Source organism: Eulemur rufifrons, chromosome 17 (genome assembly GCF_041146395.1).
Source record: "Eulemur rufifrons isolate Redbay chromosome 17, OSU_ERuf_1, whole genome shotgun sequence".
In the NCBI taxonomy this organism is placed as follows: Eukaryota; Metazoa; Chordata; class Mammalia; order Primates; family Lemuridae; genus Eulemur; species Eulemur rufifrons.
In genome coordinates this window covers 37,897,908-37,920,602 of record NC_090999.1, presented here as the reverse complement: position 1 = coordinate 37,920,602, position 22,695 = coordinate 37,897,908, and the positions used below count along the sequence as shown (strand labels likewise).

At 36.0% G+C, this 22,695-nt stretch overlaps 1 protein-coding gene across 5 annotated transcripts in view; it reads left to right on the top strand.

The window, feature by feature from the left end:
• Nucleotides 1-22,695, top strand: part of PDE4D (phosphodiesterase 4D) — a 794,445-nt gene that overhangs the window by 533,396 nt on the left and 238,354 nt on the right. The window contains exon 1 of one of the 5 annotated variants that reach the window (XM_069492693.1): nucleotides 7,691-7,755. The exons of the other annotated variants lie outside the window; for them this stretch is intronic. Coding sequence (XP_069348794.1) covers nucleotides 7,691-7,755 — 65 coding nt within the window. Of the gene's footprint in view, nucleotides 1-7,690; nucleotides 7,756-22,695 lie in introns of those variants that run through there. 5 annotated transcript variants of the gene reach the window in all.

Here is a 22,695-nt window from a genome sequence, read left to right as displayed (position 1 = left end):
TTTGATTTATCTCACAGTGTTAGAAACAAGGGCTTCATTTGGAACCGTGTTTTTTCCATTTGTTGTATCTCTTTCAAAAAATCTTTTACGATTATTTTTATTAATTTAAGCTAATTTAAAAATTTTCCTTTTTCTCTTGAGATAGATATATAGAGTTAGGAACCACTGGATTAAACACAGGGAGCTATCATAAGTTTGAAATAAGAACTAAACTTATAATATGAGCAATCTGGATATGCACTGATAATATTCAAATATATTTCAATCAAAAAAAGCTAAAAGAATGATTTAAAAAAAAAAAAAACAGATGTTGGTGAAGGCAAAGATATTTTTGCTCCTGCCTTTTACTAAGCTAAGCAAATACTTTGTAAAGAAGCAATGATCGATGAGGTGAGTACATTTATTTCTCAAGGTGAGAATTGTTGTCTTCAAACCTTGTGCTTCCAGTGATTGGTTTTTCTCTTTAAGAATGAGACATCTAGACCAAAATTGGCTATGAGAGTCTGAATTTACCACTGAAACATAATCTTTATGATTTCACTCATATGGAATATCAAGAGTAGTCAAATTCATAGAGACAAAAAGGTGAATAGTGGTTGTTTGGTGCTGGGAGAAGAGGAGATTAGGAACAAGATTTTTAAATGGGTAAAAGGTTTTCAGTTTGGAAAGATGAAAAAGTTTTGGAGATGGATGGGGTGATGGTTGTATATAATGCCATTGAGCAGTACACTTAGGAGGGGTTAAAATGTAAATTTTATGTTATACATATTTTACCCTAATAAGAAATATACTGAATATTGGCCTATACTTAGAGTTGACATATAGTCATTTGATAAAAAAATTTTTTTTAAATACTTATGCTTAGATACACTTAGCAAATTCATTTCTTTTAAAGTTAAATTTAGATACCTAGCTTTAAAAGAGTGGAGAAAAGATCTTCCTACCCCATTTTTCTCAAAGAAAAAAAAAAAGAAAATCACCCAACCAATAACTAGTACAAAACCCAGAAAGTTATATTCCACCTCTTAGGAAACTAGGAGATGTATGTAACTCTAAGCCACAATGCACAAAGATAGAAGTGGACGGAGAACTTCAATAACTTAACCAAATAAGCAGATGTTACTAAAGAAAAGGAAACTGAGCTGCCCCTGGTACCCTAGAATGTACTTTGGAAGATGGGTAAGTGCTAAAAAAAGGAAATGTGTGAACATGTATATAATGTACACTTATCCATAAGCCCTAACTCTTTCTTAGTACAGTCAATATACCTCACATCCCTCCCTGTGAAAGACAGAGATTCCAGGGTACTAGGCAGAGGGGAGGAGAGGAACAGTTGTGCAAATGAAAGGATTAAATCTGGCCGGGCGCGGTGGCTCACGCCTGTAATCCTAGCACTCTGGGAGGCCGAGGTGGGCGGATCGTTTGAGCTCAGGAGTTCGAGACCAGCCTGAGCAAGAGCGAGACCCCATCTCTACTAAAAATATAAAAGAAACTATATGGACAGCTAAAATATATATATAGAAAAAATTAGCCGGGCATGGTGGTGCATGCCTGTAGTCCCAGCTACTCGGGAGGCTGAGACAGGAGGATCACTTGAGCCCAGGAGTTTGAGGTTGCTGTGAGCTAGGCTGACGCCACGGCACTCACTCTAGCCTGGGCAACAGAGTGAGACTCTGTCTCAAAAAAAAAAAAAAAAAAAAGAAAGGATTAAATTAGTGTCTGCAAACTTATCAGTAAGACCTTCAGCTCCCTTCTTCTGCCCACACCAGAACACTAGCAGGCAGACTTATATCCTCCGCTAGGAAAATAGAACTACCCCAGAGAAAAAAAATCCTACACATAGTAACATTTGGAAAAGCCAAAATAATGCCCGCTGGGCACCTGATGGCACTGCAGTAAAACTCCCAGTGGGCAAGCCCCACCCACGCAGCCAGAGCCTCCTGTCACCTTCCTAGGGCCTCCCTCTCCTGGATGAACTGAGGTCAGGGGTCAATGCAGGTGTTTGAGGATATTGCTTTCATCACTGATTGATTAAACTGTTTGCATGTATTTCTTTAATAACATTTAAATATTGAATTCAAAATGAAGTTACATTTGCAGAGATGTATTTAAGTTTAAAATCAAGAAGAACAAGAAGATTAAAAGAGAGAGAAGAGGAGAGGTAGAATACAAAGGAAGTACAGCAGCACTGATAAAACTTAAAATTAGGTAATTTATTTGATTCTTACAATATTTTCTTTTGAAATCCAATATTGAATTAGTGAAAAATTCTGAAAGTCAATTATGAAATGCATTTCATGTCAACATTACTGATCCCGTGCAGAAATAATGTTATTCTGGTTTTAAAAACTAGTTTTTTGCACCTTCTAGTAGACAAAGTAATTTGTTGACATATATTGAAACCTATACATTACCAGAGGTCTCACATATTGTTACCTTTTAAAATGATCATTTGTTAAGCCAGTATTACCTAATGAGGTGATGAAAATGCCATCTGTTGGGTACGTAACAGCAAACCACTATTACTCATGTTTTAAGGATGGCTCAAAACCTTATCATACTTTATGGCTAACAGGCTCATGATATTGTCATATATATCCTCATCACAGTATGTACGCCTAAAAATTAGAAACAAGGATGGTGAAGTCAGATTATTTAATCCTGGATATTTTGAAAATCTAAAATTTGCTGGCTGTTAAACATGTCCATCCTTATGTCAGTAATGTACATACACCATTTTCATTGGATATTCATTCATTGCCACTGTCCAAATAAAGAGGACAGCTGGCTTAAAAATAATTCCAAGAACTTGGTACTAGGTAGCACTTTTTCATGTCTTTCTCTCTGTATCTCTCTCTCTCACACAGACACACACAGACACACACATGTACTCACACATATCACGAAGAGCAAGCTTTGAAATGAGATACACTTGGGTCCACATTGTTGGCTTTCCTTCTTCATAAAATTGGTATTGTCACATCTTCCTTGCAGGGATGTTGTGATGTATAAATAAGAAAATATATAGCATAATTAGCATTTAGTGGGTGATTAATAAATAAGAGTGATTATTATTACTCTATCCTGACATTTTACAAAAGGGGTAGGAAATCTGAAGGTAGGAAGCCTTCAAAATATAATACTCTGGACTTCTCCTTGGGAATTAAGGAATTCAGCTCCAAGTGAGATTCATGCCAATAGGAAAGTCCTTGAATCCAATTGTATCCCTAGTGAGCATTATATGATAAAAGAGACTGCTAGAAACTGCCTCAAAATTCCCCTGCAGATAAGGAAAACACTGCAGTATTTCTCAATGATGAGGAACTACTACAAGAGTTCAAAGTGACTTTTTCTCATTAGAGTACAATGTGGAACACTGGGAAACTATAAAAACTGCAATCCCATGGTCCTTTTTCCTATAAGTTAGTTTGACGTATCTGCAGTCCTTAATTTAAGCACATGTGACAGGCCTGAACATTTAGTTAGTTTATAATATGTTTCTAAGAAATCTGCTCATAACAGATTGGAAAGTGTAGACTGTCTATTATAATCTGAAAATAGGAATTTACTTAAAGGACAGAAGATTTGATAGTAGGCAGAGTATTTCAAAGTAATAATATCTTAGAAGGCCTCGGTTGTATAGTAAAATCACTCCTTAACACCTCATTCCATTGGTTTCAGTTAATGTTTCATGTTTAATTCACAGTTCTTAAAAAATGTCATTCGTCTCAGAAGTCATGCTCACAATTAAATAAGAGAAAGGGAAATCACATTGTGGGGCACAGCCAGTCTACCTGCGTGCATTTGATGCTTTCCCTGCGAGTGTTGCCCACCTTGCATTGTGGGCACCATTCATGGTATGAGAGAAATTTTAGGTGGTATTTGGACTCTTTTTTTCTGTTAATACTTACTTGTATTTCTGGGAAAAAATAGAACCAATATATCGAGCTCATTTACAAAATAAAGCTACCTTTTAAATTTAGGTTTAAATTTTTTAAAAAGGAGATCAATGAAGAAAAATATCAAATAATGTTATAGATAAAATGCTGATATAGAAAAAATTGTGGAGATGGTGTCTACATGACTGAAATTTGGGAAACATCATGTTACATTGTGGTTTGATTCAACAAAACATATAAGGATGGATGACTTAATTAACTTACACATTTGTGATACCATTTATGGAAATGTGGTAACAACAGGAAAGTAGAAAGTAGTCCATACGATATTATGCAATTCGGTACATCAGGGAAATGCTGAGAGATAATAGCAGCTTCTGGATCAAACACATGTTTTTCAAAGCCCTACAGGCAAGGGCCACATGGTTCCTAAAGCCCAGTCCCCCCTTATTCAGGCATCCTTGTCGCCTGTACACCACCATATGCTGTGTACTAAAAGGAATTTGGAGGGCAGTGTCATATCTGTTCCACTCTGAGAAGCTTTTCAGAGGAAAAACTATAGAATATTATTTCAGAAGTGTTCATGAAAAAAAAATTGCCTTAAAATAGAGAAAACACTGTGATACTAAAAACTATTAGTTTTTTTAAAATTCTATTACTACCTTAAACATTAGGAATAGAAGGAAAATTTAAACATAAATCTCAGTGGCCTGATATTGTACATCTTTCTTTCTCTGTAACAGCAACCTTGATGTACCAATCCAAAAAATTTTGAGTATTCCTGTTAGTTGAATACATTGTCAGATTCCCCACTTAAAGTTGTTTTTAAGGGGGATGGGGATGATATGTTAGGCATTATGGGACTGTTACACAGTGTTTAGCAGATGCCCAATAAGTGTGTTAGAGTTCTCAGAGAAAGATTCCTGGAATGTGTAGAACTTTGAGCAAGTAAGTGAGGCTGCACTAACCTCTTACGTGTGTGCAACAGAGAAGGGCATGGCAGCAAGCTAAATCCCCCCACTGGGACAGAGAACCTGGGGAACAGTAGAACACAGGGCTGATTATTTTTGGAAAATTGAACATTGAACATTCAAACGTTACTGTATTAGTCTGTTTTGTGTTGCTATAGAGAAAATACCTGAAAATGAGTAATTTATAAAGAAAAGAGGTTTATTTGGCTCACAGTTCTGCAGACTGTACAAGAAGCATTTCGCCAGCATCTGCTTCTGGTGAGGGCTTCAGGGAGCTTCCAATCAAGGTGGAAGGTGAAGGGAGAGCAGGTGTGTCACAGGGCAAGAGAAGGAGCAAGAGAGGGAGGAGGTAGTGCCAAGCTGCTTTAAATAACCAGCTCTCATGTGAACTAATAAAGTGAGAACTCACTCATTCTGGGACAGCACCAAGCCATTCCTGAGGCATCTGCCCCCATGACCTAAACACCTCCCACCAGGCCCCCTCTCTAACACTGGGGATCAAATTTCAGTATGAGATTTGGAGGGAGCAAACATCCAAACCGTATCAATTACATTCTGTGATCATTTTCCTTTTCTTTCTGAAATGGCAACGAGAAGATATTTGGTAGACCTTACATGGAAGAGAACACTATTTCAAATAATATATAGTTGCTTAATTTTATTTAGTTTGCTTTTTTCCTTCCTTTTCCCACAATAAAATTCCAAGGAGAAAAAAGTTAAGCCTCCTCCCCTAAGCCCCCTTCTCCCCCCTGCAAAAGTGAGTAGTCTCACAAACCATCTTTTAAATTTCTAAAAATATGTGATCAGTTAACCTGCTTTAAAGCCACCAGCAATATACTAAACATGGGACAGTGCTAAGAAACCGTGACTGTCCCTGGGGAGACATAAGAAAACTGAAAAGCGTAAGGAGTATAACTATGTGGAAAGCAGTTTATTGGCATTTACCTTAAGAAGCCTGAGAGTCACTAAAAGAAAATTAAATCACAAATGCACCTTGACGTGTGACCAGGGAAGAGATGAAGGGTTTGTTGTAATAAGCAACCAGAGGCTCTGGCGGGTGCCTTACTACGTTAATTTTCCAAGTTGTTTGGGTGGGTCACAACTGCACTCCAACATCCTGTCTGCAAATGCTAAATAAATACCAAGTTCACGTCAGACTAGAGAACCAACGTACTAACTAATGTCATTTAGGCAATCGGAATGCTTAAATTATGTTCACTTGGTAATTCATATCCAAAATCATTGAAGTTGCTACACCCAAAGGAATACATATCCTATGTGAAAACGTTTAGAGAGATGGGCAGGGTGGTCAAATGTTCCTTGTGTTAGGAGCTACGGAATCAGTTTAGATTATATCCACTATAATAGAAGTTTTTATTTCAGATGTAGGAGGCTATGCAGGTTTTAGTCTTCAAAATAATAAGTGATGTTGACATGATATAAAGCTTCGTTCCTTACTAAAGAGCTGTTAAGAATTAGCAAACCTACAGTCTTTGTGTATAGAGATGAATGAAATTTGCATATCATTTAAAAAAAATAAGGTTCAGAAAACATTGTGCAAGGGAACAGCCTCAGTACATGTAGCCACTTGTCCAGCAATAATACATTAGATTTTTCAGTTTAAACATTCCAGCACGTCCTGATGCAAGGATGCCTGTTACACTCTGCTGAATTATTTAGAGGCAGTTTACAGCTCTACAACCAACCCCAAAGCATGACATTTCATTAAATCCGCTCAAAATGAACAGCTGCTAAGTCCTTCGGTCCTCCTAACTTTGCTTCAGTAGAGAAATTTTAGTTTTAGCGTGCCGGTCCGGTGCTTTTGAGAAAATGACTTCTCATTTCTTTCTTTCTTTTGGAAGACAAACAACTCGATGGCAAGGGGTGTGTTTCTTATAAAGGTGCTCACGGAATCTTACTCTGAATAACACAGACACCTCATTTCCCAGAGGAGGAAATGGTTTTATAAGTTTTGAGAGGTCTCCCGTCTGCTTGGCCGGTTTACAGTCCTGGTCCCCGGAGCCGGTCCGCCCCTTCCCTTTCTTTGTAAGTCTCAGCAATTGACGAGGCCGGGGCGGGCTTGGCTTTTTTTTTTTTTTTTTCCTTTCTCACTACCCTGCGATGTTTTGAACTGCCTTCTTACAGACGTCATACAGCCCTTGAGGAATAGTTTCTGCCTGGTGAGATTGAATGATAGTTCTCATTCACAAAGCCTTGGATTCTAAGCAGGGGACACAACGGAAATTACATTCATAGGTAAATCTGCCCACCCAACTGAAGTGTGGGGAGCTTTGACCCTTTGCTGACTCCTGGAGTGTTTTCCTGTGGTTGCCCTGAAATGGAACTTCCTTGACAGCTCTCCCGTGTTACGGTTCTTCCCGGTCATTTTCTTTTCCTTTTTCTCTACCTGAGTACTTTTAGTGTTGAGAATCTTTAAACCTGTTATTACGGAATTGCAAAAAAGAAGAGATCAAGTGACTTTTTCACTGTGCTGGTGTCCCTTGTGACCCAGAGGAAGAAAAGATTCAAAATTCAGTTCCTCCCTTGGCATTGCAAGACAGAAAAAAAACTGTCACTTCCGAACAGCCTAGTACTGGAGTAAATTCAGTCTGAAGGAGGAAAGCGCTCCTGCGTGTTAGAACCCTCCCTGTGAGCTGGACTGAGGGCAGGAGGTGGACCTCGGGAAAGCTGGATTTCTTCAAGCAGCCGTCCTTGAAGATGGAATATATTTAAAGCTTATTTGTAGAAAGACAGCTGAAATGTATTAATCAGAATAATTGAAGACTTTTTTTCCCTTCTTTTTTTATTTTATTTTTCAAAATGAGCATTATTATGAAGCCAAGATCCCGATCTACAAGTTCCCTAAGGACTACAGAGGCAGTTTGGTAATGTGCTTTTCTCTCTTGCTTCTCCCGTTTTCCCTTTTAAGATTGACATGTACTTGAGTATTTAGTAATTACTGATGAGGTGTGTGATATTGAGGATTTGTGAAACAACAGTGTATTGGTGCCTCTTTCATTCTCTATTATATTCCCAATCTCCTCTGCTGTAATCAAAGGTGTGCTCACATTTTTTTTTAACTCCCTGTGGACTATAGCAATTTATCTGATGTTAATTTTTTAAAGGAGAAAAAAAAAACTTGCAAATATGTTGGGAGTTTTGCAAATGAAAACTTGCCATTTTTCACTGTCTGATTTGGTTGCTTTTTTCTCATCTTTTTTGCTTGTTGCAAGCAGGCTGGTGGTTGACAAGCTTTGCCCTTATCTTTAGAAGAAATACCTTAACTTTTGGCACAGATGTATTAGAAATTAATACTGTTATACATATTTAATCATATACATGGAACCAACTTGAATTTAACTGTGTGGCTAAATGTATATCAAGGTGCTCATCACTCAGTCATCTCTTATGTTTTATTTTGTCACTAATATTCCTTAGTTATATTTTTTACTAATTTTAATATTTTCACCCTAATGAAAAGTATATTCAGTTCTATTTATTCTACTATTTTCTCAATGCTGATCTGATATGCTCATAAGCATATGGCACGGTCTGTAAGGAATATTTTTCCAACAAAGTAACTTTTGTGTCTTGAATAGCTATTTACACAATACCACTTTCATGGCTATTTCAGAGGTTAATCTTATTTTGTTTACCTTAGTAATTGATTGTAAATAAATAACTAAGCTCATTTCTTTGAAGTGGAAATAATCATGCTTCAGATAGGAGAAATGAAGGCAATGATTGAGGGGAGGTGGCTAGGGATAGGATAGAAACAGGCAAGCAGAATGTATTATGCAGTATCATGTGAGCAGGCAAGTGCTCATGTAAATACTCAAATTATTTGCGTAAGGAATTCAGCCCCTGTTTATGTGGATGAGTTATGCTTTGCTGTTATTGTACTGGGGTTTCCTAATAGACCGGAAGCAAGAATTGTCCTTTTAGTAGTATTTCTGTGAGTTTTAATAAATTATAGATGAAGATTTCGTCTATTAGGTTATGTATCGTTCCTTATTAAAGAGTACATTTAGCAAATTCTTCTTTGAGTTATAAAGTTTGCATCTGCAAATAAATTTGTAAGGTCCTTTTTTCCCAAACAATAAATACTGGAAAATACTTAGAACTCTATTATGAATTACAAGAACTAATATAAAACTCTGATGTGAGTAATCAAAATTCATAAAATAAGTGAATTTTACTCATTTACAATATACATCCTATGGGAAAAAAGAATATAATATTTAAAAACATAATATTAAACCAAACTATTTCTTTTCTTTGCCTAAATTGCCAGGAGACTTATTTTCAAATTTAGGGCTCAATTGGCAATAATTAGTTCACTTTAGGAGGCAACTAACATTTGATACCCTTTGCTCCTCTGAGATTGTCACAACTATTCTATTTTATTTTTTTAAATTGTATGAGATACTTTCATAAATAAGTAGGGCCACAATTTAAAATACATATTTTAAAATCTTGATTTGTTATTGTATATATTGTTCCATTTAACTTTAAATATTCCTCATAGTGTTGGGGTCAGAATGATTCTTGGGTAAGAAATAAAAGTCTCTCTCTACACTAATGATTCCTAGATTTAACTGCACACTACAGAAACCTCCCCAGTTATTAATCTGACATGTGACTTAATAATATAGCTGCTTGGGTGTATCACTGCGGCTTCCAAATAATTTGGCTTGAGGCTATAATAGCTGTTAAGTATGGTTTTACCATTTTATTATCCTTTGTGTCATTCAAATACTATACATACATATTTATTTATATATGGTAAAATCAATATAGATTATAGATTAGGTATATAGAGGAAATATGTGTGTGTGTATACGTACACATGCACACACACATATAGTTACTCAATTATAAAAAAAGAAAGAAAAGCAAGAAAAACGCAGGCCTCTCTTCCTGTGCCTCTGCACATAAAGGCCACAGGCCTCAGAGACCTCAACTGGACAATGTCTTCTCCTCACCAGTGTTCCTTTCTAACTTCTCAACCACCCCTGCCTCATCTCATTGCTTTTCAAACACCAAAGCCTACTTCATCCCCTTTCACAGCTGACTGCCTATAAGACAGACCTGCGCTTTTACCATTTATCCTTTTGTCAGATGTTTGGTTTTTGTTTTTTTTTTTTCATTTTCATCTTTAGTATACTTTGTTCCTTGGGACTCATCTTTTGGCTTTACCATCTTAACTCTGGTTAGGTAAATCTATTTTCTGTTTCATTAGCTCACTTTCTCCAGCTCTGTCTATTCCTCCCTGGGTGCCTCAAAGCCAACAAAGCCAAACACTACCTTTGGAAGTTTGTTATCTGCCTTTTGCAAGAGCCTGATGCTTTGAATTACTTCTTCTTTACCTTTTCCTATCTGTTTTTCTCCAACAAGTACCATAAAAAGCAATCCACACTATTTGCTCTTTACAGCTTTAATTAAATCCCAATGACATAGTCACATTTTAAATGGGATTTCACAGCAAACATAAAATGATATTTTATACACTTCCTCTTACTTCATCTACTCAAAAGGCCAGCCTTACTTGTAATTAACATTTTATAAATTTCAAGAAAAAAATTAAAATAGTCTTGAAATTAATCTATTTCCTTGTAATATGTGTCACAAATTTAGAGTTTATATAATAAAGGTATATACAAGGTTGCTTTTATTTATTCAATAGTTCATTGAGTACCTACTATATGCCAGGTTCTAGCAGAAAGTAATTATGATATTTATTAAGCATTTCATTAAAAAATTTGCATGCATGAAGTTAAGAAAAACTTAATATGTATTTTCTCATGCTCATCAAGTTAATAAAATTAGCAAATTCATTGATTGGAACATTGTTTGTCTTTCTATTTTAGTTGTTTCAGTAACAATATTCTGCCTCCAAATTCTATATAACAAAACAATCAGATAATTACATTTCCATAAATATTTGAATTTTACATGTCTTAAATTCAGATGTAGTCAGCAGTTATATATTATAATATTACCTTGCATATTCCTTGATATCTCTAGCATTTTACCATGTATAAACATATTCCAGAGATACTTCTCATTAATCTAACTAGGATTTACATGATTTAGTTTAAGTAAAAAGTTATAAAGAGAACTTTGGTCAATAAAACTGGACTTTCTTCTTTCCTGCTGTCAGAACATTCAAGGTTTGTTATATTTAATCTCATTCGTTATGTAATCTGAGAAAAAAGAGATGCTACTCTTCAAAATATGACTGTGGTTTTAAAGCAAATTTTGAAATTGATTATTGAATATGTAAAAATTTTACTTGGGTTTATAGACATAGAAAAAATTGTGCAAGGCTCTATTCTGAGCCTTTGGTAGTGGTTACTTCTCAGGTGGGAAAAAAGGTAAGAATGAAGGTAGTGGAGATGTTCTCTCTTTTTTTCCCTGTATTTCTATATTGTATGAGATTTTTCTTCAAAAAATTATTATATATGAAAGTTTAAATTATCGAAAACATAACTACCATTGCATTAACAACCTTATCTTTACATGTGTAGATACCTATATATCCATTAAACAGTAATTTGCTCAGTGTACAAAATACAGTGAATATGCATTTCAATATTGAGCAGATACAATTGTCTGAATTATGTTGCAGCTCAGCTATGACCAATAAATGATTGCCTTTTTAAATTTTTTAATTAGCTCTCCCCTCCTAAGGTTGTAAAAATCCAGGCTAGCTGAGCATTCTTATTTTAGCCCCATGATCACAGTGGAAAGCATTTGCTTAGGCTAAAATTACCGGTTTTATAATTGAGAATAAAAAAGATGTAATAACATTGATTAATATGTTGGATAGAAAATCACTCATAACCCCATTATACCATCCTCAGCTAGTCTCATTTTCAACTTAACTTACATATCTTAAATAGTTGTAAATACTATTCTTGTACTCTGCTTCTTCATTTAACATATCAGTTATTTTTCTATTTTTCTAATCATAATGCTTCTATCTTTCATTTTATTGAGTGTTTTCTGTGAATGAGAACTCTGTGGAGAATTTTACATACAATATATTATTTAGTTCTTCTAACAACATTGAAAGGAAGGTATAGTTAATCCAAATTTTACAGATGAGGAAAAGAGTCTATGATATGAAGTAACTTGGGCAAAGTCGTATAACTGGTAACTGCCAGGAAAGGCTGGGGCGAGACCCCCGTCTGTCTACCTCAGAGACAATGCTTTCACTTCAGCACGTTGCCTCCCTTTACTGTGTACGTAATTATCATTTGTCATGGCTGTAAAACTGCTCATCTTGTGAGTGTATCTACATGTACTACAATATTTGGAAGCTGTCCTTTTAGAGGTCTGATAGCCTATAAAGTTGAGGGCTGATGTTGGTTGTTGAAAAATGGCTTTTTGAAAGACTCTTGTCGTGACAGCCTTTAGTCCATTATATTCTCTACTGGTAGCATATAAGGTCATCTGTTCCCTGTAACAGAGAATAAAGAGCAAAAGGTCAGTGCCTCCCAGTTTTGAATAGATCATCATTCCAATTATGTTAGCAAGTTTTTCTGTTCTCTGCAAGCTCTGTAAGACTTCAGGTTAGAAACAAGTGCTATGTCTCAGATTTTTTTTTATCGTTTCATACTGTTTTAGGTTAGGTTTGAAAAAGGTACAAAGTCTGCCTTCCTATATCTTTTATTATATTAAATAGAAGCTTTTGTAAATAGGAAAACTACTGGAATTTGCATACTTTCTGTCTGTCCAATATACTTGGCTTAGGTAAGCAACCATTGTCAAGGCTGGCTCAGAGTTTTGACCATGCCATAAACTTTTTTGATCCTATTACCTAAGTTAATGCCTCATCTGTTATGCAATAGACCTAAACGTACACAGCTTTTAGGAGAAGTGATTAAGATGCCTTGAGTATCATTTAAAACATAACTGGAAAAACACAGAGTGGATCACAGATTTATTCTTTAAAGTCATAAATTACAGGATTCCCTGAAAAAAAAAAAGCCATTTGTCCACTCTACTCTGACATGCTCACTGTAAAGCCAAGTCTACTCACCTGTAAAATGAAAGGGGTGGGCTGGATCAGTGAATTTCAAACAAGTGTTTCCAATGGAATACATTTTACAAGTGAACTATGACTTGGAGTTAATATAAATAAGTGTGTATATGTATATAAAATATATATATTATATATACTATATATGAAACAAATTATATATTTGATATATAGATATAAATATTTAGAAATACAGATATGTATGAAATATATAAGTAAAAATATATAAACATACATAAAGCAATAAAACATCCACTGAGCTTGCATTGTCCTTGTATTACACTCTAGGTTCCAAGGAAAATTGTTTGAAAACCACTAAGCTAATGACTGCTAAGATCATTTATAGTTTTACTCTCTGCAGTGCTGTCTTACCACTGGAGAGTCATTTGTATTTTCTGTATCTTGGAATGGACTGGGTTATGGGAGTGGTTAGTCATGGATCCACCCAACCATTACTAACAAGATTGAGAAAAGTAGATTCTAAGATGAAGCTAAAGGAGGAAGAGTATTAAGGTCTTCAAGGAGTTTTTGTGTGTGTGTGTTTTTTTTTTTTTTACTTTTTTTAGGGAAAGATAATTGAGGAACATGTAATGAATATTCTGAATGATGCTAATACTAAACATACAGAATTGTCAAAGCCTGGATAAAGGTAAAGAGAACGAGGGCTGAGGGATATCAGCTAGGTTGGTAGGGAAGATAGTCACAAGGAAAGCACAGTCTTAATTAAAAGCCAACATAGATTTTCTTTGGAGCCCTTCTAGAGATGATCCACCTTCTTAAGAGCTAATACAGGTTTTGATGGTATATTAGAAAATTAACAGTAGAAGTAAGGTATATGTTAGCCAAAAGCAGTAAATGGAAAAAAAGGACAAGGGCCTACAGGAAGGGCGGGAGTACCACAGGGGCACGAGCACAGCAAGCTTGGGTGAGTGCTGTTAAATGTAAGTCCGTGGAGATAACTAATGGGCAGCTGTGCCAGTGGTATGTCTCAGCTCTCGGATCGCCTCGTTCTGTGGTCAAGTTTGACCTAAACTAGAAAGTGCTTCAAAAGAATGGAGAGTAGGAAGAATCCCAGAGCCTATGGATACAGTTTCTTAGCACGACAGGGGAAGCATAAGTATTTATTATCCACCCTCAGCTTTCTAAGGGGGTTGGCTCTCCTAGTAGAACCCTGGCTGATGGGTGAGGAAGTGAATTGGAAAATCTAACAGAAGGCTGAACTGCTGCTTTTCAGAATAAGACACAGAAAAATACAAGGGAAAAATTTCAAGGGAAGAGCTGGGGAAGTATGGCCAGAAAAGAGGAAATATTAGAGAGAAGCCAATGTGGAAGAACTCCAGCCCACTATGACCAAACATCTGCCACCTAGCGCACTATCTTGTGTAATCACACTGTCAACTTCTGGGCAAAAGCTGCCATTAATGGACTTGAGTGTAAAGGACATTTTTTACCCTCATCTTAGCCCTGAGAACTTCTGCCAGAGAATACAGGGAGTCAACTAACTGTAAGTCCTTGCATTTCTCTACTACACATGAGGGAGAACAAGAAACTAGAAAACTAGACACTTGGTGTAGAATCCATGCACCCCAGGGATCACAACTTCCAAAGCCTCCTTAGGGGAAGCAGTCCTGATGTTTTAAACCCACACAGTTAGGAAGTTTGTTTATATCTAATACTAATCTCCCTTGCTTAAATTTTAACCGATTTCCTCTTAGTTATCAGGTATCAGATATAATGATAGTGAATCAATAGATAAGTAGATTCTCCTTTATGACCTTAGAAAACTGCTAGTGAATGGCTTCATGGAGTTTTTTCATTTCATATAGCAAAATATTCATTCTGCCTTGTGAAGTAGATGGCACCAGTGTGACTTGTTAAAAGAAATGGTTCATTAGACATAATTTCAGTATGTAATTATTTTCAGGTTTCCTATAGAAAAGTGCTCCCATTGTACCTAATTCTTCTTCCTGTTTAAAATACACCCAAGATGAGAAATTCAGTTCTTTTTAATGAACTTGCATGGAATATTTTATGTATATATGGAACACAGAAAATAATAATTCCAAATATCCATGATGGCATTCCATTCCAATATGGTACAGAGTTCTTTCTTTGTGTCACAGAATTTATATGACTGATAACCAATTTAGTTAGGATAAATTATTGCAAAATGTGACAACTTTTAACCAATGGCATTCTAACATGGAATAAGGCACTGCTAGCTTGTTTTTCCTCTGATACTGCAAATTTGTCAGAGAATAGCAGGTAACTAATTGGCCACTGGTTTACCAGCTAGCTAGGGACAGCAGATCCTAAATCTATAGTCATAGTTGGAGCAGTAACCTTAGTAATGATGATTACTGCAATGTATTGAGTATCTACTGTTTGTGAGACGTTGGACTTGGCGCTGTGTACAATTGAACTCATTTTGTCCTCAAAGCAACTGTATGAGATAAAACTCAAGTCATACAGCTTGTAAAATCATGGTGCTGCAAAAAAAACCCTGATCTGTCTAATTCTACATCCCACTTTTGTTGTTGTTGCTGTTGTTCTTATTGTTTTGTTTGCTTTTCTCCACTATCTAAACTGCCTTGGCCACATGTGATTATGATCATGGTATTACAAAAAGTAGTCAGCAGGCTATGTATACTTTTCCTTTTAGCCCTAGATTGTTCACATTTCTCCCTTTAACCTCGTGTATCTCAAGAACATGTTTACCTTTGGTATTTGTCTGCCGTCTTTCTAAAGATTTGCATATAAGCAAATCTTGGACCCTAGAGATGTGTTGAGAAATAGCACCTGGACTTTGACACAGCTTCATCCCTAAGAGATCTAGTCAGTTCCTGACTCGTTCAGCTTATTGACTCTCTCCCTCTGGTTAGACTATAAATTGCACTGTTTTCTTCCTCTCTGGCATTTGACCAGTTAGTAGAACCATAAAATCTTTGAAATGAAAGAGACCACAGAGGATAACCTATAATCAAATTTTCCCCACCCCAACCCCATTGTTGAGCTGGAAAAGTTTTGCTGGTCTTTAGCATTTCTAGTCAAGTAAGGTCAAGAAAAACTGTTAGAAACAATTTCAATGCTCAAGTGGTAAAAGACTTCGTTAGAGAATTTTTTTTTTGACTTTTTTTTTTTTTAGAGACAGGGTCTTTCAGTCTGTTGCTCAGGTTGAAGCACAGTGGCTGTTCACAAGCGTGATCATAGCTCACTGCAGCCTTGAACTCCTGGGCTCAAAGGATCCTCCTGCCTCACCCTCCCAAGTAGCTGGGAATACAGGCACATGCCACCATGTCCGGCTAATTTAAAAAAAATTTTTAGAGACTGGGTCTTGCTGTGTTGCCAAGGCTGATCTTTAACTTCTGGCCTCAAATGATCCTCCTGATTCAGCCTCGTAACTTGCTGGGATTACAAGTGTGAGCCGTGGCACCTGGCTCCAATATAACTTTTTACATCATCAAGAACTATAAATGTGAAACTGATTTCACCTATAAGGGCTTCCTTTCCAGAAGGCAGTCTTCTTGAGCACTCTCAGAATGGAGCATTTATATAGAACTAGGTATTCTGGATAAATCACATCAACACAAAGATTCAAAGAAGACATACCTCTATTTAGGTGGGTCAAAGACGTAAACTACGTAATAAAAGCGGCAGAATAAGAAGTGGTCAATTGGAAGTTAGAACACCTCTGATGTAGTTATTTGAAAATCAGTGAGAATCCTCTAGGGAAGCAGACCTAGGTGAGGGTTTAATCTGAAAGAAATGGCCAGGCGCCTGCGCGTTACCCCTAGGTGCATCCTTGTAGAGACTTTCTTCACGTAACTTTCCTTCTTGGGGCTGCCTAGTGGCTTAGCCTTACTGTAATCACACGGCCAGGCCTTCCCTACTTCTCCAAATCCCTTTCTCTTCTAGTCCTAAAGTGCATTCTTGCTTGTGTAATTCATAGATCATTATCTCCACAGCTGAGTCTCATCCTCCCTATCAAACCATGGACTGGGTAGGACTCTTCTTTCGTTTACCCAGCCATCCTAGCTCAGCAAAAAATGGCTTAAGACTCTTTCTCCATTATTTCTAAAAATACGACTGGCAAGAAGTGAGATCTGGTTAGTTCTGTTCCTGCAGCCTGAAGTGTAGCTTCAGGATGAGCTGAACAGCCATAGGAGCTAAAAATGTCAAGAATGCAATAGATTAGTGAGAACAGGCAATCAGCATTCCACAATCGCTGGTATCTACTTATTTTATTATGAGTAGTTACAAAACAAAGTATGTAAAAGCATTACTTTGTTAAAATTAACAATTGTACATTGAGGAAAGAAGTGTAATCCAGGGTAGAGTTAACCACCTTGAGGGAAACAATTTGACCACTAAAGATTCCCTGAGTCTTTTGCTTGGAAAAAATAGTTCCAATTATTTATCTGAGTCCTATTGTTAAAATTGAGTCTAACTGTATATGAATCAGTAAGTGTTTCTAGGGCAATATAAAGGATACACAAAAAAGTAAACTTGCTGTTAGCAGACATTCCATTATAAAAGTGTTATTATAATTTAGAAAATCATTTTTCATACATAGGTATGAAATTATACCCTTACCTCGGAATACATGTGAGGTTCCTCCAAAATTATAAGATCTTTTTCATGTAAATATTAAAAAATTGGTTGTTTAAAATCAAGATGGCTAATCTTTTTCATCTGTGGGCAACTTCTCATAATTAGTAGTAGCCGCATGGGATAATGTAATGAGAGCAGCATGGGGCTTAGGGAAAAAGTACTGTGATCAATTGATGTCTAGCAGAGAGAAGAGGGGCATAATGTGGCTGCTTGCCATTTAAATGGCCCTGGTGATCTTGTAATAATTCTATGTATCTAAACTCTGAGATTAAATTTGCATGCAATTAAACTTGTAGCAGAAACAGATTTTATACATACAAAAGTGTGTATATAAACAACTTTAACGTGCTCTTGGGTTTTTGTCACTTATTAAGAACATACTCTGTGTAAATATTTTAACATAAAAACTTTTTGGATGTGGCAAACCAAAGAAAGGAAAAAAAAAAAGAAAACTTAGTTAATTCTAATTATCAATGGTCATCCCCTCTGTCACCCCATATTAAAAATAATATTACCAACAACCAAAAGTCACTTTTGTACCTCTTTAAGACTGCCCATTCCTACTAAAGGTAGCAGTGATGCTGATTTCAAAAATCACAAATTATGATTTTCTGCATTAGATTTTATATAAAAGGAATAATATAGTATGTACTATTTTGTGGTTGGCTGACCCCCCACCTCCTTACAAAATGATGTTTGAGAGATTATCCCATGTTCATGTGGATGTGGTTCATTCCTTCCCACTAATGTATAGGTAATTAAGCAAAGTTTTGTTTGAAATATAAATTCAGGATAAAAATTATGTGTGCTAACTGTTTAAATCATAATTTGGTATGTAGGACTATTTGAGTATTTAAAACTGTTGTCACTTTATAATAATTGCTTGCATATGATTTAACGTCCAAACTCTGTTGCTTAGACGCACCTCCAGTGGATGTTTCTTTGGGAGGCCTTCCCAGCCCTTCCATTCAGAATTAAAAGTACCTTCTGTTTGCTTTCATGAAACCTTATACATTTCTCTGTTACAACTCTTGAAACATTGCAGTTACTGTCTGCTGTCTCGCCTGCCTCTCCTGTGAGCATGTTATGGGGTAGACTGGGTTTGCTCAGCTTTGTACAGGGATGAACTTCTGTTCCCGGCACGGTGCCTGCTGCATCTTGGGCATTCAACATCCGTTGCATGGAGAGTACAAGAGTGAGGTGGTCTATATCACAAATAATGTTACAATCTGTTTTTATTTTTAATTTTATTTTACTAGATGGCTCTTTGCTAGAGATTGTACTGGATGAGTTGTAGAGACAGAATTTTCTCTCTATGGCAAGGAGTTGCAAAGTATCTGGGAGGATTTTTGCCCGTTTCCTGTGGCTTTCTTTCACCCTTGGTTTACCACCTTCACTGGCAATTCTGGTCTCAACACATCTCTCCGAATACCCTCCATTCCCGCACATATTTCCCATTTTAGTATGTACACTTCCAAGTTTTCCTCAACATTTTCTCACTGCTCAAGTGAGTCTTAGTATCATCAACTAGTAATGAATGGTGCATACAGAAATGCTAATAAGTGTTTTGTGCATGTCAATCACCCAGCTAACAAGCCCACCTGACTCTATCAATGGGTGCTTGTTACATGAAGCCCAGAGACCTGTTGGCGATAAGTGCTAAGACCATCGCTTCCTGCTAACTCTAGCCTCATTTTGAGCATCTTGAAACCCAGCACAGCTGTCTTGTCCAAGCAGATTCCCCAGCTGAGATGCTAAACCAAAGTGACAAGCTTGTCCTAGAGCCCTAACAAAGGGAGTAGACCTCTGACCTTCAAAGTCAGGGAACAACGTAGGGTTAGCATCCCTGCCTGTATTGTGAACTTTAAGCTTTACTATACTTCCAGACTTAAACATTTTGGAATGCCAAGAAATTAAAGCCTGATCCGTAATAACAGAGGAAGTAATTTGTTTTAGTGTTGCATTAAATACAAAAACATTTTCTAGCCACATGGCCATTTAGTCTGATTATATAGCTTAAAATACACAGTCATTAAAGGAGGGTATCATTTCTGCAGGTCTGTTAGTTGCAAAAGCAAAGGTGCATTTTTCATTGCTTCATTTAACAATGTGGATTAAGCTGGTTCTGCTCCAGGCACACTGCTGGCTATTAGAGAGACAATGAGGGAATATATAGCCCTCATCTTCATAAAATTTACTGTCTAGTGACTTTCTAAAGTACTCCTGTGGGGCAGAGGATTGATGGTTTTACCTACTACTATATCCTTGGGATATTTTTTATTTTCATGATTAAGACAATACATTTATAGTTAAAACGTGTTTCAATTGCTTTCAGAAATTCAGTGGTGAACAGAATTATTTGAAACCCTCACTACTTGGATTTGGGGTGGGGTAAAACAAAATAAATCTGGAATATTTGATTTTTTTAGATCAAAATATTTTCTCTGGTCTAGAGAGATATTTTCTTTCTTCTTTTCTTTTTCTTTCTTACTTTTTTTTTGGCCTGGAAATTCATGCCGTTTTATTAAGAAATATTTTCACTGTAAATAAATTGTTTACTTAGTCACCTCCTAATAAGGCTGTGTCAGCCAAGTTAAATACTTAAGTTTATTTTATTTATATAAATTTAAAAACCAACAGCTTTATTTCATATTTAAATTAATTTTGGCTTTAACTTTTGAAACATTAAATGTATAAAGTAGGAAATTTTAATGTACATATATAAAGGGAGACTGAAAAGGGCGCATCAGAAAAAAAATAGCTGGAAAGAAGTGAATTTTGAACAAAAATAACTCATAAAGTGAATATATGGCATAATTTAACTTGTTGCCAAAATCTGCCTCTACAAATAATCTTCAGGAGACCTTTATTTTTATAGATCCTAGTTAAATTTTGAAAACTGCTTGAGGCTCTGTTTCACTAAGAAGGGAAATAAACTTTTCCTTTCTACAAATAACTGCCACTAGCTTATTTGCCAGCTCTCTAAATAAACTCATTTTATTATTACCATGGTTGAGTTCAGTTATATTCCTTTGTTATTATGTATAATCCCCAGCTATTACCGTGTTAATCTAAGTAAGGCCATTTCATCAAATCGGGATCTAACAGAAACTTTTGAAAGAACTGTCAAAGACCAGATTCCATGCAGGAGATCAGATGAAAATGTCATTTATGTCCCACTGTAGTTCAGTTGTAGGGCTTGCCCTTAAGGATTACAACTGCCATATAAGGGCACCATGCAACAATGGAAAACCTGTTTGCAACAGAATATCAAATTATTATCAGACTTTCACAATGAACTATATTATTCCATGATTCCCAGTCATGCATTTGGACTTCTAGCATTTTTGTGACATTGTAACAGCTCCAGCTCTATAAGACCAGTTTTGAACTCAGTCTGACTTTGGGACACCTCCCATTCAGTACACCTCTTCAGTGCCTCTTCAGTGCATATTGTGGGCAATTCCAAAAATGATTTTTATGAACTGTAGCCAGTAGTCAGGAAAAACTGTAAGATTTTATTTATATACTTTATTTATAAGATTTTAATTGAATTCTAAACTCAGATTTATACCCTTGGTCATCCCTTCTTAAGTAATTAGCTTTTTGAAGTTTTCTTTTGTTTTTCACTTAGTTTCTGTTCTGTTGGTGATTTGACTTTCTTTGTTAGTAATTTTCTAAATAAAATACAGAGTTTCATTTTTCAAATTCCACACATGTATCATTTCTTAATATTAATATTAAAAAATTGCCTGAATTTCCAATGCAGCAAGAAAAATTTTGGATAATTTACTTCAGTAAGCCTGGATAATTTGTTCAAAGGACTAAACACATTTGCTTCCATAATTCGCATTTGCTTCCATAATTCGTGCCATTTGTGTGTTGTTGAATGTATACATAAGAGATGGAGAAAGGATACAGAACATGTAACTACCATGCAAACTTGGGCTTCCCAAAATGTTTAAAGTACCAAATTCCCCTGGTGCCAATTGCTTTAGGCATTTCATTGTCACTCAGTTGCTTTCAAAATATTGCATAGGTGTAACCTACTCTGTAAACTTCACATTCACATAAAGAAATCCTAGCCTTCAAGGCAAGTCTTAATTTAATATGAAATGAATACCTTAATTTCTTCTGAAATATTTCTGAATCAAGAGTCTCATTAAGGTCGTCTTTGACTTTCTGTATTTGTTAGTGCCGAAATTCAGAATATGAACCTATTTTCGGAGAAAAAAGCAAAAAGGCTCTCAGGGCAATATTTTTAAATGAGTGACAATCCGTTTTGGCTAAGATAGAATAGGTTAAGTCAGATAAAAGTAGTCAGATGAAAGAAAAGGGAGTGTCTTGTGTATCAGCTCGTGTTGAAACTTGTGAAATCCTATAAGGTTTGGTAGAAAGGGAAGTTAAATTGATGGAAACTTTAGAGTTTGGACATAATCTTAGCAATTTTTGATTTTGTGTACCATCGTGAATAAATTCATTTATACTGGTGGAGAGAATGAATTGTTTTTTTTGTAATATATGAATTTTTGACTAGCAGGAGTAATAGAAAAAGATTGGTTCCTCAGAATAATTCTATTGAGGAGAGATTTGGGGAGGGACTCTGAGTAACCTTTGCTTTTAACCCTTGCTTTTGGTGGCTAGGTAGAACATTATGCTGCATGTAAAGATGTTTAATCTGGAATTCTCAAGAAAAGTGGGTTCTTTTTCCTTAGTTATTCAAGAAACTTTTAACCATTCTAAAGAAAGAAACAAAAAGCACTTAGAAAGTTTGCAGTAGCATGTTTAAGCTCCCAGCACCAGAAGTAGGCCAGATAGTCACGTTCTGTATGGCTTTGTAAATATTCCTTTTTGACCCCGGTAAAAGTTAATGGATAGTTTTAAACCTTTATATTATTTTGAAGTCAGACCTTATGTGCTTAACTTCACTCAAAGTATTTCTATATCTTTAGGCCATAGGAAGCAACGATCTGTGCTGTCTAAATTCAAGGGCAGTTTGGAATTGCCAACAATATGTCCTGGAGAGATGGGGGTGAGTTCTAAAGTCAGATTGAGTTCAAAACTCGGCTCTTCTGCTTACAAGCTGGGTGCTTTTGGATGAGGGGGAAAAACTGCCCATGGGGTTCCTGTGAATGTTAAGTGAAATAATACGTGGAAAGTGCTTGAT